This window comes from Chelonoidis abingdonii, chromosome 5, assembly GCF_003597395.2.
Source record: "Chelonoidis abingdonii isolate Lonesome George chromosome 5, CheloAbing_2.0, whole genome shotgun sequence".
In the NCBI taxonomy this organism is placed as follows: Eukaryota; Metazoa; Chordata; order Testudines; family Testudinidae; genus Chelonoidis; species Chelonoidis abingdonii.
In genome coordinates, this window is record NC_133773.1 from 62,263,344 (window position 1) to 62,280,958 (window position 17,615).

General features: G+C 42.2%; 1 protein-coding gene across 3 annotated transcripts in view; it reads left to right on the top strand.

Moving 5' to 3' along the window:
* TMEM131L (transmembrane 131 like) overlaps positions 1-17,615 on the top strand; it is a 127,855-nt gene that overhangs the window by 49,956 nt on the left and 60,284 nt on the right. For all 3 annotated transcript variants that reach the window (XM_032793500.2, XM_032793502.2, XM_032793501.2), the window contains exons 4-7: positions 7,963-8,031; positions 9,592-9,715; positions 10,861-10,977; positions 13,479-13,589. In XM_032793500.2, coding sequence (XP_032649391.1) covers positions 7,963-8,031; positions 9,592-9,715; positions 10,861-10,977; positions 13,479-13,589 — 421 coding nt within the window. The remainder of the gene's footprint in view (positions 1-7,962; positions 8,032-9,591; positions 9,716-10,860; positions 10,978-13,478; positions 13,590-17,615) is intronic.

Consider the following 17,615-nt stretch of genomic DNA (forward strand, 5'->3'; position numbering starts at 1 on the left):
TTTTGCTATCAGCCTGAAGGTCGCGTCTCCAGGTGTTTCTTGGACGGCCTCTTTTCCGCTTGCCTTGGGGGTTCCACCGCAGTGCCTGTCTGGTGATGTTAGTTGGCTGCTTGCGTAGTGTATGTCCTATCCAACCCCACCTTCTCCTTCTGATTTCTTCCTCTGCTGGGAGTTGACGGGTCCTCTCCAAGAGGTGGATGTTACTGATGGTGTCTGGCCAGCGGATCTGGAGAATCCTTCTGAGGCAGCTATTAATGAAGGTCTGGATCTTCCTGGTGGTTGTTTTGGTTGTCCTCCAGGTTTCAGCTCCATACAGTAGGACTGATTTCACATTGGAGTTGAACAGTCGAATTTTTATTGCCAAAGACAGCTCTCTGGAGCTCCAGATGTTCTTGAGCTGTAAGAAGGCTGCTCTTGCCTTACCAATCCTTACTTTGATGTCTGCGTCTGTGCCACCCTGCTGGTCGATGATGCTACCTAGGTAGGTGAAGGACTGCACTTCTTCCAGGGAGCTTCCATTCAGTGTGACTGGGTCGTTGCTGATGGAATTAATCCTAAGGATCTTGGTCTTGTCCTTGTGAATGTTGAGGCCAACCTGTGATGACGTGGCTGCCACAGTGTTGGTCTTCTCTTGCATCTGCTCTTTACTGTGCGAAAGGAGTGCAAGATCGTCAGCAAAGTCCAGGTCATCAAGCTGGGTCCACAACGTCCACTGGATTCCATTCCTACGCTCGTAAGTGGATGTCTTCATAATCCAATCGATGACGAGGAGAAAGAGAAGTGGTGACAACAAGCATCCTTGTCTGACTCCAGTTCGCACCTGGAAGCTGTTAGTGAGCTGCCCTCCATGGATCACTCTACAGTGTATACCATCATATGAGTTCTTGATCAGGTTGACCACCTTTGCTGGAATGCCGTAGTGCCGAAGGAGCTTCCAGAGGGTCTCTCGATCCACGCTATCGAACGCTTTCTCATAGTCAACAAAGTTGATGTACAACGAGGAGTTCCACTCCACAGACTGCTCGACTATGATGCGAAGCGTTGCTATCTGGTCCGTGCATGATCTGTTCAGCCGGAAACCTGCCTGTTCATCTCGTAGCTGTGGATCGACGGCATCCTTCATTCTCTCTAAGAGAACTCGGTTGAAGACCTTCCCTGGCACCGACAGGAGTGTGATTCCTCTATAATTGGCACAGTTGCTAAGGTCTCCTTTCTTGGGGATTTTGATGAGATATCCCTCTTTCCAGTCTGCCGGAATCACTTCTTCTTCCCATATCTTCTCAAAAAGGGGGTACAGCATTTCCACTGAAGCATCCAGGTCTGCTTTCAGGGCCTCTGCTGGGATGTCATCAGGTCCAGCCGCCTTCCTGTTCTTCATCATGGTGATGGCTTTTCTGATCTCATCTCTGGTTGGTTTATCGCAATTAATTGGGAGGTCCTCGTTGGCTGGGTTAATGTCTGGTGGATTTGGTGGTGCTGGTCTGTTCAGGAGTTCCTCAAAGTGCTCCGCCCATCTGTTCATCTGTTGTTCTATTCCTGTTATAGACTTTCCCTGCTTGTCTTTAACGGGACGTTCTGGCTTGCTGAACTTTCCAGACAGTCGCTTGGTAGTATCATACAGATGTTTCATGTTACCGCTGTATGCTGCCTGCTCCGCTTCTGCTGCCAGTTCATCCACATACTCTCTCTTGTCCTTCCTAATATTCCTCTTCACTGCTCTGTGGGCTTCAGCATACTCTTTTTGAGCTTTGGCCTTTGCAGCTCTAGTCCTGCTGTTGTTGACTGCTGCCTTCTTCTTCTTTCTGTCTTCTATCTTGGTCAAGGTCTCTGCTGTGATCCACTCTTTCTGCTGGTGTTTCTTAATTCCAAGCACTTCCTGGCATACTAACCTAAGTGTGTCTCTCACTTTCTGCCATCTGTTTAGTACACTGTCTTCCTCTTCCTCAGACCGATCCTGTAATACTGAAAACTTATTCTTCAGCATCAGTCCAAAATCTTCCTTGGTCTTACGGTCCTTCAGAAGGCTGACGTTGTACTTCACTCTTCTGTCTGACGTATCTATCCAGCTCTGCTTCAGCTTCAGCTTCAATCTAGCCACCACTAAGTGATGGTCGGACGCCGCGTCTGCTCCTCTTCTAACTCTAACGTCCTGCAAGGATCTTCTGAACTTCTTGCTAATGCAGACATGGTCGATCTGATTTTCTGTCGTACCTGCTGGTGATACCCAGGTACTCTTGTGGATCCGCTTGTGAGGAAAGATGCTACCTCCTATGACCAGGTTGTTAAGTGCACACAGATCCACAAATCTCTCTCCATTCTCACTCATCTCTCCCAGAGCGTGGGTCCCCATGACTTGTTCGTATCCTGTGTTGTCAGGTCCAATTTTGGCATTAAAGTCTCCCATAAGGATGATGATGTCTTTGTCTGGGAGAATCTCTAATATTTTCTGGAGTCTGTTGTAAAAATAATCTTTGTCCTCCTCTTCGCTGTCATTAGTTGGAGCGTAGCACTGAACAACATTCATCTTAATCCTCTTCATTTTAGTTCTGAAGGATGCTGTGATGATCCTGGGACCATGTGCCTCCCAACCAATCAGTGCTCTCTGTGCCTGCTTGGACAACATGAAGCCTACTCCCTGTGTGTGGGGTGCGTCGCTCTCTTCATGTCCTGAATACAGCAACAGCTCTCCTGTCAACAGTCGTCTCTGTCCAGCTTGCGTCCATCTTGTTTCGCTAATGCCTAATAGGGTCAGGTTGTTGCTCCTCATCTCTGCTGCAACCTGCGCCGTCTTTCCTGACTCGTACATGGTCCTCACGTTCCATGTGCCTATGGTAATCCTCCTGGTTGCAAGAAGGGTAATCAGCTTAGTGGCTTCCTCATGGCTTTCACCACCCAGCGTCATGCATCTTCGAGTTGAAGACCCTTCTTTTTCCAGGGTAAAAGTCTCTGTTATCTCTATTGTTGGCATTTCTGTAGCAGGTTGATTTTTTTTATATATATATATATATATACAGGTACTATATGTGCCCTTTTCCAGTCCGCTGGGATCTCTCCTGTCCTCCACAAGTTCTCAGAGATAATCGCTAATGGCTCAGAGATCTCTTCAGCCAGTTACTTAAGTATTCTAGGATGTATTTTGTCAGGCCCTGCCCACTTGAAGACATTTAACTTGTCTCTGTAATTCTTAACTTGTTCTTCTCTTGTTTTAGCCTCACATCCTACCGTATTTACACTGATGTTCACTAGGTTAGGCTGATGCAGATGTGCTGCTGTAAGCTCTCTAGTGTAGCTGCTCTAAGCCGACAGAGAGAGAGCTCTCATGTCGATGTAATCCATCCCCAACAAGCAGAAGTAGCTGTGTCAGCTCTGTTTCACATGTGTGGGTCCTCACCACTCCCTGTCCCCTTCTTTGAAGCAGGTGTTCAGGGTTACTGCCCTGGGAACTGCAGGGCACCCAGTGGATGTGGCTGGCTGCAGACAGGCGCGTGGGGCAGGACTAGCTGGAGGCAGGGGGTGTGGAGCTGGCTGGAGATTGATGTGAGGCTGGCTGGAGGCAGGGCAGGGGCTGACTGGAGATGGGAGTGTGGGGCTGCCTGGCTTCAGGCAGGGCCGCGGGGGGTGCAGCAGGATCTGGCTGCAGGCAGGGGGTGTGGGGCTGGCTGGAGGCGAGGGATGACTGTGGGCAGAGTGGCAGGTACTCACGGGGAGAGCGGCTTGGAGCAGCAGGATTCAGCCCAGGCCCAGCAGAACAGCTGGGGACCCACCAGGCAGCAGCCAGGGGTTGGGGGAGCAGCAGCAGGACCCATGCCCAGGGCCAGGCAGCAACCCACATGGCTCCTGCAGCGCCTCTAACGGCCGGAGGAAGAATTACATCACTTCCCAGCCTTAGACCATCAAAGCCTCAGCGCCCCCTCGCAGGGAAGTGGGCTCTAAAACTGCTTCAGAATTTAACAACCGGCTCGCACGAACTGGCTCCAGCTCACCACTGGTCATAATTGTGATTACTCACTAGTATTTCTAGTTCTTCCTGTTTATTCCTCATATGTTTTGCATTAGCGTACAGATATCTTAAGACAGTGATTTTCAACCTGTGGCCCACAAACCCTGCTGATTATGTCTAAGGAATCTGCGAAAGGTGACTATGAAAATAAAGTTTCAGATCCCAGAAAAGGCATTCAGTATTTCTGATCAATCAAAAGTATGTGAATAATCCTACATTATAGGTCAAAACCCTGTAGTGTTACCATAGAAGCCCAGTTTAATGCCCTTTCTCACGCTGCATCAAATGCCATGCCAAACATGTGCAACATTGATAGTTGAATTCTATTCAGTCAGTTTTCAGTCTAAGATGTCTGCGATAGGGGTCCATGGACCACAAGTTAAATTTCCAAAAGGGGCCATACCTCCATGTGAAACTTTTTAGCGGTCTGCAAAAGAAAAAGATTGAAAACCACTGGACTAAGATGTTCATAGATTTCTCCTCTATGTTCCCTCCTTTGTCCTTGCTATGATTGCCTGTGTTCCCCCCAGGTTCTGACCCTTCACCCTGGTCTCCATGTTCTGGACTTACCCATGGGCTTTTATCTCCTGCCCCCATCGAACCTGGTGTAAAGCCCTCCTCAGTCTGCATCTGAAGATACTCTACTCCTTCTTCAATAGCTGGACCCGATCTCTGCTCAACAGACCTTCTGAGAACAGCATCCCATCTTTAAAAAGCAGAAGCGCACCTCCAGGTTCTGTTTGTCTGTGCCTGGGCCCCATCCTTGATTGGAAGTCTGGATCAGCACACCACCAGTGCCTCCAGCTCCTTCACCCTCACATCCTGTGCCCGGTAGTCACTTCTGATCTGCTCAGGGTCATACCTTGCAGTATCATTAGTGCCCACATGGACGAGCAGCATGGGGGAGTAGTCAGAGGGCCAGATGATCCTTGGCAAGCCTTCCATAATGTCTTGGGTATGGGCCCCGGCAGGCAGCACACTTCCCAGGATGCCAGGTTAGTCTGGCAGAAGGATGCCTGCATCACCCTTAGAAGGAAATCACCGACCATCACCACCACACTTTGTTTTCTTTTAAAAGTCAGGCCACGATCCTCATTGCATTAGGGGTACATGGTTTCTCCTCCTCCATGTTTGGGAGAGATTCCCCATCCCTCTTTGCCTGGGCAGCATACTCTTTTATAAATCTGTGTGGCTGGTGGGTTGGGAGCAGGCATTGTGCACTGTCAGCTGCCAGAAGTAACAAGCAGCAAGCTCCCTTTCTGTGAAGGAGCCATTTTCTCTTTCCCTGGTGGTGCTACTAAAGTCTTTTCTGGCTGGATTGTTTCCTCGGCTTTGGAGATTTCTATACGCATATTTTCAATGAATTCCTCATGTGCCTGGATATGTCTCTGCCTAGTTACTTCCTCTTGTAGCTCTCCCATGTGCTTCCTGAGAGATTCTGCAGGTAGGCACCTCTCTGCAAATCCACACCAGTACGTAGGTATAGGCATCCATAGTCGGGTTCTTTGTCTGGACAGAAGTGCAGCTGGAGCAACCAGGAGCAGTGTTGGCACTGGGGATGTGGCCTTTCCGAATTGTATTTTATCTCAAAAATAGAAATAAGTGCTCTGCTGGCTTCCAGAAGATTTTTTTAAAAATGCCCAGAAATGGTGGAGAATTAAACATTTTCATATCCCTTTTCTTTGCAGGTAGTCCTCAGGATATAAACTGATTGATTGCATCAGAGGTTTGTCATGGTGCTTTTTTTCCCATTAAAAAACAGAATCAGAAAAAGCAGTGGATCTTTCTCTCCCTGTTCCTCCAGTCTCTCTTTTTCTAGTTGTACTCTTGGGCCTTGCTCTTGATAATTGAATAATTGTTAAATGAAATGGTAGTATAGAACAACTGTAAGAACCAGTGGTGTAATATGTTTGCACAAATCATATCTTTTCAGTTGCGGCTTTGTCCTGTGTCCATTCTTGAACACATTTGCAGTTGCACTAGCTTTTGGGAACTTATCCCACAGAGGGGATTGTGGGAAAAGTGGTCAGGATGCCAGAATTCCCAAGAAGAAAATCATTAAGTCCCCCTAATTGGGTACCATTTTCTAGTCTTTAAAATTATATATATATATAGGGGCCAAGAAAAATGATGATAGTTTTGGGTTTAACTGAGTTGAAGTTGAGTTCTTGTAACAATGTCGTTGATTCTCTTTCCTATCAATATTGATTCTTTTTTTATTTATTTCAATTTGGAATATGAAATAAATAAATATATATATCAAATTATTCAAGAATAACATTACAAGAATGCATTTTGAAATAGATGAACAATGAACTGTCCTACCATGCGCCATAAAGTCCATTTCCTGAGCTAATTAAAAAGGTCACTGTCCTCTCTTTCTCAAGGCTGTTAATGATGTTTAGGCTGAATAGCAGTCAAGGATAGCTCGTATTTATTTATATTAAATTTCTAGAACCATGAAGATGTGGACCTAGCAAACCTATGTAACAATGTCATATTGTTATCACTAACTCCATCCTTCCACCTCCTTCCCTACTACTGTTTGTTACTCACTTGGTGCACCTTGTTTGAAATCTGATAGTCCTTTGTGGCACAGAGTGTCTTTCTGTTTATTTGTACAGCTTGTAACACAGTAAGTCCCCTATCACTTTGTGTACTACTGTGATACAAATAATAGATACTGATTCTGAGGAGGATACTATTTGCAAATTTCCATTTTTAATCCCAACCTATTTCAAAACTGCAACAATTAAAATCACATAATTCCCAGGACCATTTCAGGTATGTGATATCTTCAGACTGATGCTACTCTTTCTCTGTCTGCACCCTCTGCGAAGTATCTGCCTTTTGCCCTATATGGCTGAACCTGGTCACTGACTGTGACTCAAAGGCCTTTTCTAGGCATTTAGGGTATGTGTAGCTACACACTGCAGTGAAAAGCAGGCTGTGACTACACTGTAGTGTGTGAATGCACCTGCCATTCCCAACACAGTGAGCTGCTGGAACCTTCCTGGCTGGCTGCCCCCTGCCAGAGCTTTTCCCCACTGCCGGAGCCTTTCACTGTGGCGTGGGAAGTTTCCCACAATGGGGTATTACACTGTTAAAAATAGTGATGTAGACATGAGAGGCGCATGTATAGAGCTATGTAGGGTACGTACCCAAAGGTTTTTATTGGCCTAAGCAGCACCATCTACATTGCTATGTATACCATGCTTGTGGGAGGGTAGGGGTGCGGTGTCCGTACTCTACATGAGTGTACACATAGTCAAAGGCCGCATCAACAGTAAGGAACTTTTCTAAAACATATTTAACGCTGGGTGCATACCTATTGTAGACAAGACTCTGGGGTCCATACCTGTTTTCACTGCCATTTGAATCTTCTTGAAAAGTTTAAACAGTGATGATAATGGGTCCAGGCCTGGAATCCCTGTCTACACCAGGTCTGTAACCTGCAGCTGAAGATATGTGAGAACTGGTGGGAATTTTTTTGTAAACTTGCCTAGTGCAGAGAAAAGTAAACAGACAACTGAAACATATGTTACTCCACTATTTCTTTGGTACACCTTTGGAGAAGAGATGCTAAAGCAGTATCTGTAAACCTAGGATTTGCTATTGGAAATAATTGTGGATAATGTAAGCATGGGTCAGAGTCCTTGTGGTGATTTCATCCAAATTCTTTTCTGCACATAAGAAATGTTTGAGCCTGAGTCATAATTTACTCGTAGTGATTGCCAGTATATTGCACACCATCGAAATCTTATAGAAGTGTGACTAGTGTAGCTCTACAGAGGAATGTATGAAAAGCCATGGAACAGTGTGCTTGAGATGTAAAGTTAGGAGAGCACTTCAGTGTTAGCACAATAACAAGACAAATGTCATGTTGTGCATTTTAGGTAAAAGTCTGCCTCAGTTTCAAAATAGCATGTCAACAAAATATTCATCATTTTTTTCTTTTTCAGCTTCTCAGCAAAGATACCTAATGGAAAGGCCTTACATTTTCATCCTTCGATTCTGCATTTTGGAACGCAGTGAGTATCTGAGATTATTAAGTATCAGAGGGGTAGCCGTGTTAGTCTGGATCCGTAAAAGCAGCAAAGATGCATCCAACGAAGTGGGTATTCACCCACGAAAGCTCGTGCTCCAAAACATCTGTTAGTCTGTAAGGTGCCACAGGACACTCTGCTGCTTTCTTAGATTATTGTTCTTTTAATTAATAATTAATGGGTGGGCTACCAAATTGAGGCAAGTTTGGAATGAAAGAGTATTAGCCCAGATCATTCCTTTCTATGGGAGATCCTACAATAAGAGGACTCGAAGGAAGGAAATCATCATAGTGATCTCCCTAGAAAGATCCCCAGACGCAGTGACCTGTTGAGGCCATCGTCACACGGGGTCCAGGCTCCCAGCAGCCCTCTTTCTTCCAGATACGCAGCAGTGAGGCTCGGAGCAAGTTGTAGGGAAAACACTGACATCTTTGTATGCTAATATGCTGACTGTTCATCTCCCACTGGGGTAGCCAGGCTAGTGTTAACAAAGGGAATTTTGTCAGAAAAAAGAGTGGTATAGACAAAGTGCGTAGATACTCTTCTGTCATTGCTCCCAAATCACGAGACATATGACTCATCACTGTGACTGCAGTAAATTTGCTGGGTTTGAGGAGCATTGGTCATTGGGGGTCAGGTAAAAACGGTAGCTTCAGGGTTCAGGAGGAGAACAGATAATGTTAAAAAGAGCATGTGTGACTGTAGACAGGAAACCAGTGAACACTGAGTAAACAGTATTTGTAAGTGATTCCTGTAGCTGTACCAGTTGGGTTCTTAACATTTCATGCCTCTTAATGAGATAAGTTGCCTTATTATTAGTTATTGTAAGTTATTCTTGTTGTATTACAAGCCTACTCCCAGATCTGCTAAGGCTTAGATCTAGGAGTGAGCTTGTTATAGGACAAGAATAACACTTAAAAGAAATCAACTCTCTGAAAAATCAAATACATTGCTAGAATCTGTAAGTGTTTCTTTGCTGCTTAAGTTTTGGCTAGAGGAAAGCTTTTAAAGAATGATTAGCAGCTTTATCCCATCAGTTATCAAAAAGCACAATCCCCTTGTGAGCTAAAGGAAAGTTCCAGAAGAAGCAGAGAATGTCTGCATCAGAAACAGCTGTCAAACTTATTTCCAAAAATATATGATGTAAAAGAATCATTTTGTCAACTGACCAAGCAAGGCTTTTACTTCTCTTAAACATAATTTATTAGTTTCTTCAAAAATCTGTACCCAGCAAGTAAAAAACAAACAAACAAAAAACAAACAAAAAAAACAACCTGACCCCCCCCCTTCTCTCTCTCTCTCTCTCTTTCACAAACTGTTAATGACCGTATGTGGTTTTTGCTGTGTATAACCAATATGTTTCAATGTCATTTATTTTTCTTTATATTTTAAAGGGTCAAATTGGGGGTTGTGTAAGCTTAAAATATGTTAAGCTGATAAATTGTTACATATCAAAATGTTTTAATAGCACCAAAATGTGTTGATTTTTCTTGCAAATTACCAATGTTTATAAAATCAGTAATACTTTGGTTTTTTTCCCCTTAGGTTACTGGGACTGCCCAGATCTAAAATGCTGTATGCTTACAACCCTAGTAGGGATAGAGAAGTTGTAGTGAATTCAGTGTTTACAGCTACTAGACATTTTCATGTGTCTCCTGTTCATAGCAGGGTGAGTGTTGATGTACTCTTGGAAACTATGCAGTGGCGGTGTGCCAATGCTTCATGTTTATTTTGGCCTAAAGTTTTTGTTCTGTGTTCTTTTTCCATGCTACCCCCAACTCATTCTTTCTCTGTGTTTGTTAGCTTGGGTTTTTGTTTCACTTATACCTGGATATATAAGGAGAAAAAATCCAAACTCCTACAATAAGAGAGGCTCTTTTTAACATGGCTCAGAAAGGAAAGAATTCATTATTGTTAAGATACTTTGTTAAATCCCACTCTACTGTATGTACCATAGTGCTTCTGTGGAGTTCAGTAGTTCAAAGGCCTGAAGTTGTTTATATCCTTGGATTCTCAATCTCTTGAGTATAGTCCTGCATTTTCCTTATAAAACAGATTTACAATTCAATGATTTTTTAAAAGATTTTGGATTGCAGTTATAAAAATAACAAACTTCAGGACAATTGTTTAACTAAAACTCTCTTTGTGAAACTTAAGAACATCTGAAGTATGTAAAAAGTACACTGCGGTGCTCAAGTTGACAAAGCCCAGATTTAACCCTCTTCTGGTGTGCTGGTATTTTTTTTTCCCCATTTGCTTATATCCAATCACATTTTGACTAGGGCTGAATGAATGGTTCAGCAAACAATCTTGAACTTGGCTCACATAAATGGGGAAGAGTTAGGATTTTCCAGACATAAACTTGATTTTGTTTTTATGAGTTAGGCTCAGATTTGGTTGCCAAACTGTATGCCCAACCTTAACTGTGACTCAGTTCATGAAGCATCATATAGCTCATGCGTTGGTTCACTTCACAGTCTGTACTGAACTACAGAGAACCTATTGTTGGGCTGAAACATTTTTGGACATTGGTATTGTGTAGGTAGACAAGCTTTTAGAGCTTTCTGTTAAGTGTCTTCCTGACCATTTGATATCCTAAAAATTCTGGGCTCAACATTGCACATTGCTGAGTGCTTTCAGTTTTTGTCTTTATTGGGAGTTGAGTGTGCTCAGTACCTGGCAGGATGAGGCCCTGCATTTGTGGGGTTCATGCATCTGGATTCATATATAGAAAGGTCTGATGATAGATGATGTCAAAGGGAAGGAGCTGCAATTAGCTGTATTGAGCAGCAGGCTTTTATGTTGTCTCTTTAGGTGATTCCAGCAATGGGAAAAATGTCTTTCAGAGTCCTCTTTCTGCCAACAGAAGAAGGCTATATTGAAAGTTCATTATTTATAAATACCTCATCTCATGGAGTACTTTCATATCAGGTAACTTTTCAATTGACTCATGCTTCAAAAATGACCTCTTAAAGACATTAACTTAAAAATATAACTTTGAAAATATGTTGAATTCCTGACATAACCAGGATAAAGGGAGCAAAGTTTGCTGTTGACTAAGACCCTGGTCCTACAAACATTTATGTATGTGCTTAATGTTACTGTCATTACTGAGACTACTCATGGTAATCCGCTTAAGCACGTGTGGAGTGTTTGTAGGATGGGGGTCTCTGTCCACCTGCCACAAATAGCTGCTTCTACACCATGTGCCAGCATAGCATACGCTATGCTAGGATGTAACATGTATTAGAAGTGTTTAGGAAACAGACTTACTGAGTCCTGGGTAGGTGGTCTTTCAGCTACGGTGGGGTTCTTTTGTGATAGATGCAGTAGAGTCTCACAGGGTGGAAGGGGTAAGTTGTAGCAGTTTTAGGCTTCTTGAAAAATAAAACAAAAGGATAAGTGATGGCTGGTGACCTGAAGACTCCTCTTATTCTGGTTGCCTGAAGAATTCACCACGTATTTCTTGAGTTATTTGACATTGAAATATTTTAAAGGGGATGTTACATATTTGCTGTTTTTTTTCCTGCACTTTGATTAATTTTTAAATTAATTTCCTCTATTATTTAAAAAAACAACACCAACTTGAACCACATTGCCCACTCCCTCATCTTGAGACTGCTATAGGAAAAAAAATCTCAAAATGAGATGTAGGTCAACTGACTTGAAAAATATACCTGATAATGCACACTATTGGTGTGTGGCACTGGAAGAGGCTCAGAAATGTGGTTGGGATTTTTCTTTTTAGGGAAGCTAGAAGAACAATATACTATATACTGATTTATCATCTCACTTTTATGTCCAGCTTCTCGTCTCATTCATTTAGCTTGTTGCTCTTCATACTTCTCATTTCACCTTGTCCTTTTGTGGACAAGTTTTAGGAAGGTCTTTTATAAAACGGCCAGTCATTTCACTCACCACTGAGGCTGAATGTATTAAACCAAATTCATTCCTGGTTGTAATGTACAAATTTCAGCAGAGCTACTAACTTACAGCAAGATTTTACTAGTGTGCAAAGATTTTTATGGCAGTCATCTTTAATGGAATAAACTAAGAGCTTTAACTGTAACAGGGCCACAAACTCTAGCGTAAGCATAACTTCTGTGGTGCAGGAGGTGTTATAATGCACTGTGACAGCGTAAAGGATATAAAACACATTTGATGTTTCTAGACCATATTTATATTTCAGTGAGTATGTAAAAAAAAAAATATATATATATATTTTAAATGTTCCTTGTGGAAAATCCACTGCTGTGATTTTGAGTTATGGGAAAATGAGGGTGAGTATACTTTTTCACCTTAAAATAAAGCAAAGACATCTCTTTGGACCAGTAAGCAAAATACGTTCCAAAGTTAACATGTGGCTCTTTCACTGAAAAAAGTTTTGGGGGTGAGGAATAAGAAAGCAATAGAAGAGATTGAAAATTCACTTCTCAGCATGTTCAGTGTGGATCTAAGATTTTAGAAGAGACTAATGAACCCTCTGCCCTACCTGTGACATCACGGGGGTTGAGGAGAACTGCACATTTTGCCTTCTATGGTTCATGTAGGTTTTGGGGCTGCTGATAGGTTGGCACTGATGTACAGGCTGGATAAAGAAAACAGTAAATATCTTATTGAAACACAATCAGCAAAATCATCTTTAAATAAAACCTGCCTTAATATTAGAGGCAGAGGATTATCCCAGATGTGGAAAAATTAAACTCTTGCAGCTTTATGGTCCTCTCATGTTTCTATTCCATTCTGCATTTCTCTGCAGATTTTAAGCTTGTTTGAAAAAGTCTTATTCTGTTGTGAAGATACAACCATCACGTGTAATGTGCTACTGTTCTGTTAACGCAGCTTTGAAGAAAACGGTGTTCAGCCAAATAACAGTAGTAAAAGTATGAATTCACTGATTCCCCGTGCCATTCTTCTCAGTGCTCTGTGAACAACAAAGCCTACTTCGTACATTTTAAAGATGACATGGAATTTTTAAAACAAGTTCCCTCTTTTGCTTCTAGGTAAAAAGGCGTGAAATGTGTGTTCTCCCTGAACATTCTTTTTGATAGAAAAGCTGTTGGCCAGAGGTGTCTGATATGGTGCAGTTCACAAGAATCAGCAGCAGCATCCACATATATGATGTGTCTATTAAAATTGCCTGAAAGAGAATTTGTTTTTAATTGTTTGGAGACACTTATATGTTACATTGATGGGTGCCTTTTTATTAGGGATACATCGTAATGTCTGAATGAATGAATGCACAAAGGGACTTATAGTTACTTTTTAGAGTAGAACTCTCTGCACAAAATGCTGCATTACCTTTTTGTTTTTAAAGTGTAATTTTAAAATCTAGTTGATTTCCTGGAGTCTTACTAGCAAAATGAAGTTTCATGGTTTGTGATAATTACCTAAATATCAAATGTTGGAATAATATACTGTTTTTACAACAGGTATTTGGAATGGGATCTGTAGGAACCTCTCCAGAAGATTCTGATAAGCAGCTAGTAAATACCTGTTTACTGCTTCCACGTATCCAAAACATCCAGATTTCACCAACACTGGTACAGTATGCGTTTTTTTAAAAACACATTAGTAAACTTAGAAATACTTGCAAATAAAAATGTAAGTTCCTGTATGCAAATAAAGACACACATTAAAAAATCTTTACTTGTGTTACTAGCTAATTAATTTTTTTCAAAAACTGACTTCAGTTTGCATCACTTGAGATTTTTAGATTTTTGCATTTCAGTAAGATTCACCCTCCTACAACATGGTCAATCTCACTTTCTCTTAATCTCATTTTCTGGTTTCTGTGCAGTGGCACAAGAATGTTATGGTAGGAATTACAGCATGGTGGGGAGGTAAAGTTTAAATTAAAAAATTGGCATGAACAGTTGTTTATATGGTTAACTTGTGTATATTTGTTTACAGCTTGTTAAACTTCTTTTTTAACCGTGGTGCCTACAACTGGGTTGAAAGCTCCCCAGAACAGTTATTAATTTAAAGGTGACCCGCAGAGTTAAAAACATTGTGACCTTTTCTGCATGTCAATAATGTATAAAATAAGCCCATAGAGATTTTAAAAAGTTATTAGCCTGTTTGCCACTGCCTTGAATCTTGTGTAATCATTTGTGCCTACACAAAGTTTGAATAAAATGCTGCTGTATCAGAGTGGTGACCTCTCTCTCTCTCTCTCTCTCTCTCTCTCCCCCTCCCCTTGTTTTGAAGGAGTTCAAGGCATTTGAGGGTCAGACCCATTGTCTCTTACTTTAGGGCTGGTGTACGTATGACAGTTATTCCAGAATAAAATGGTGTGAATTTAAAGCAGAGCAGCTATTCCAGAAAAACTCCCATGTGTAGATACTCTTATTCTAGAATCAGAATACCTTGTGCTGGTTTAGCGTAATCCATTTCCAAAGAGAGGAGAATGGGAGTAGCTGTCAAGAGGCACAGCAGCTATTGAGGGAAGGGGAGACTCCCGGGGAGGAAGGTGGAAAGGAAAGTCAGCAGAAACCTATAGGCAGGGTGGGTAGAAGGAAGAAGGGGATCAGCAGCTTCCTGGGGAAGAGGCATGACAGTTTGGACATTAATAAAGTCCCTCCCCCGCTCCTTTTTTTTTTTTTTAAACTATACTTCATCCCCCATTTTAAAGCAAATGTGTATTTTAATATAAAAAAACACAGCTCCCCCCCCCCCCCCCCCCCAGCCCTTCTCTAGTTTAAAAATGTGGCTTTCCTTCTGTGGTTTGTTTGTGCCTGTGACTTTTTCTTCTGGACCTGCAGTCTTCTGATTTGGGCAGGACCCTTCTGACTTTAGGGAGTGAGTCCACCACATTCTCAGTTTCACTTTAAATAGTGAATGTATGTGCAGGGTCTGGTAGCTGTGGGATTCAACTCACTCTGCTTAGTTCAGATATAGAGAGAGCCAAGTCCACTAAAAAAAAAAAAAAAAATATATGGAGGTATACCTATCTCATAGAACTAGAAGGAACCTTGAAAGGTCATCGAGTCCATTCCCCTGCCTTTACTAGCAGGGCCAAGTACTGATTTTTCCCCAGATCCCTAAATGGCCCCCTCAACGATTGAACTTACAACCCTGGGTTTAGCAGGCCAAGGCTCAAACGACTGAGTGATCCGTCCCGGACGCTGTGCATCCTTCTCGCCACTCCTCAGTTTACACATAGTGTGGGTAATTTTTTAGAGAGTTTTTTGGAATTTCACAGTAGTCAAAGCAGCATACGCAGCTTAAACTTCTCTAACAAGTCCCAAAATAATCTGAGGCTTTACAGCTTCTTCTTCTTTAGGAATTTTCTCAGGCTATGTAGATGCCTATCTATAAAAAAGGGAAATAAGGACAACCTGGGGAATTATAGACCAATCAGCTTATTTTCAGTACTCAGAAAGATAATGGAGCAAATAATTAAGAAATCAATTTGCAAACACCTAGAAGATAATAAGGTGATAAGTAACAGTCAGCATGGATTTGTCAAGAACAAATCGTGTCAAACCAACCTACTTCTTTCTTTGAAGGGTAGCAAGCATTGTGGAGGGGGAGTGGGAGGAGGAGTGGTAGATGTAATATAGCTTGACTTTAGTAATGCTTTTGATGCTGTCTCGTATGACCTGCTCATAAACAGACAAGGGAAATACAACCTAGATAGAGCTACTATAAGGTGGGTGCATAACAACTCTCTGGGAATGGTTTTCCAACAGTTAACAGTGGTTCACAGTCAAGCTGGAAGGGCATAACAAGTGAGGTCCCGCAGGGATCAGTTCTGGGTCCAGTTCTGTTCGATCTGTTCATCAGTGATTTAGATAATGGCATAGAGAGTACACTTACAAAGTTTTCAGATGATGCCAAGCTGTGAGGGATTGCAAGTGCTTTGAGGGATAAGATTAAAATTCAAAATGATCTGGACAAACTGGATAAATGGCCTGAAGAAAATAGGATGCAGTTCAATAAAGACAAATGCAAAGTACTCCACTTAAGAAGGAACGATTAGTTGCACACATATGAAATGGGAAATAACTGCCCAGGAAGGAGTACTGGATAAAGGGATCTGGGAGTAGTGTGGCCAGACAGAAAGTATGAAAAATCGGGACGGGGGTGGGGAGTAATAGGAACCTATATAAGAAAAAGACCTCAAAATTGGGACTGTCCCTATAAAATCAGGACATCTGGTCACCCTATCTGGGAGTCATAGTTGATCGCAAGCTAAATACGAGTGAACAGTGTAACCCTGTTGCTAAAAAGCAAACATCATTCTGGGATGTGCCGAGGAGCTTCAGGGATGCGGAGCAGAGTAGGAAGCCCTGCCAAACCTCCTCTCCCACCCCATACCACCTCGGTCCGGTCCCCCACCTCCCTCATTACCAACAGGACCCCCGGACCTCTTTCTCCCCCCCCCCAGCACCGCGAGCCCCACCAGTTTTAGTCAGGGTAGGTATTTTTCATAAAAGTCAGGACAGGTCACGGCCCCGTGAATTTTTTGTTTATAGCCAATGACCTGTCCATGACTTTTACTAAAAATACCCATGACAAAAATATCCTTAATCATTGTGACAGGTACAGCTTGTTAACACCACTTTGGATAAAACAGGGAGAGTGTGTGTGTGTGTGTGTTTGTGGAGGGGGCGGGGGATTAGCTCTTTAGGAATAGGGAACTAGAGATTTAAGACAGAAGAAATCCTGGAGGAAAATCCCAGTTGCAGCCAAGATCACAGAGGAGGCTTATTGTATATTATTGTTTTATTTAGTATTAAAGCTAAACTCCTGGGAGGGAGAGGGTTTGAACAGTACGTTGCTGATCCAGCAAGCACGCTTGTGTGCAGATGTTTACAGAATCAGACTAATTGAGGCCCTATCTAGGCTAGGTTGTGGACACAGAGGGAAATTACACTCAAATTTACCCTCCACACAATCCCTCTGGTGCTGGTTGAACAATATTTTGAAAACAGTCCAGCCAGCAGTCTGTGATGTTTTCTCTGTTTGGATGGCTAAAAGTATGCTTCACTGATGATGATTATTACTAAGAACCACCAGGCTGTTTGTTTTTTGTTTTGTTTTTTTAATGAATTATCAGAATGTAATAATATGAAGTAGAATCTTTGAACTTTTATGGCTGGAAAGGGAGGGAACGTACTAGCTCAGTTGGTCCAAGCTCTTGCTCTTTCTTTAAAGGTTTCTGTCTCTATGATCTCTACTTGGTGCGAACCAAGAAGTGACTTGAAGATTTGTAGTAATTTTGACACTTAGTCAAATCTGTTTTTTTTCCTCCCTTGGAAAATTAGCATTCTTCCTCTATTCCCACCCTGCACACTTCTCCCTCTATCCCCCCGGCCCACTTTCCCATTTATTTTGCCATTAAAAATGTGTTTTTTTTTAAGTAAACTGGGATTTTTGTTGGAAATTATCTTAATCATCAGACCAATTGCTTCTTGCTTAATGGACAATTTTTACCCTTGTTTGTATCTACTATCCCTGTATATTCGGTACCATATTCAGAGCAAAACAAAATGTCCATAATAGCAAACCATGTAATCATACATTCATAATTGCCACTTTTGCCCATAGTAATTAATGAGATG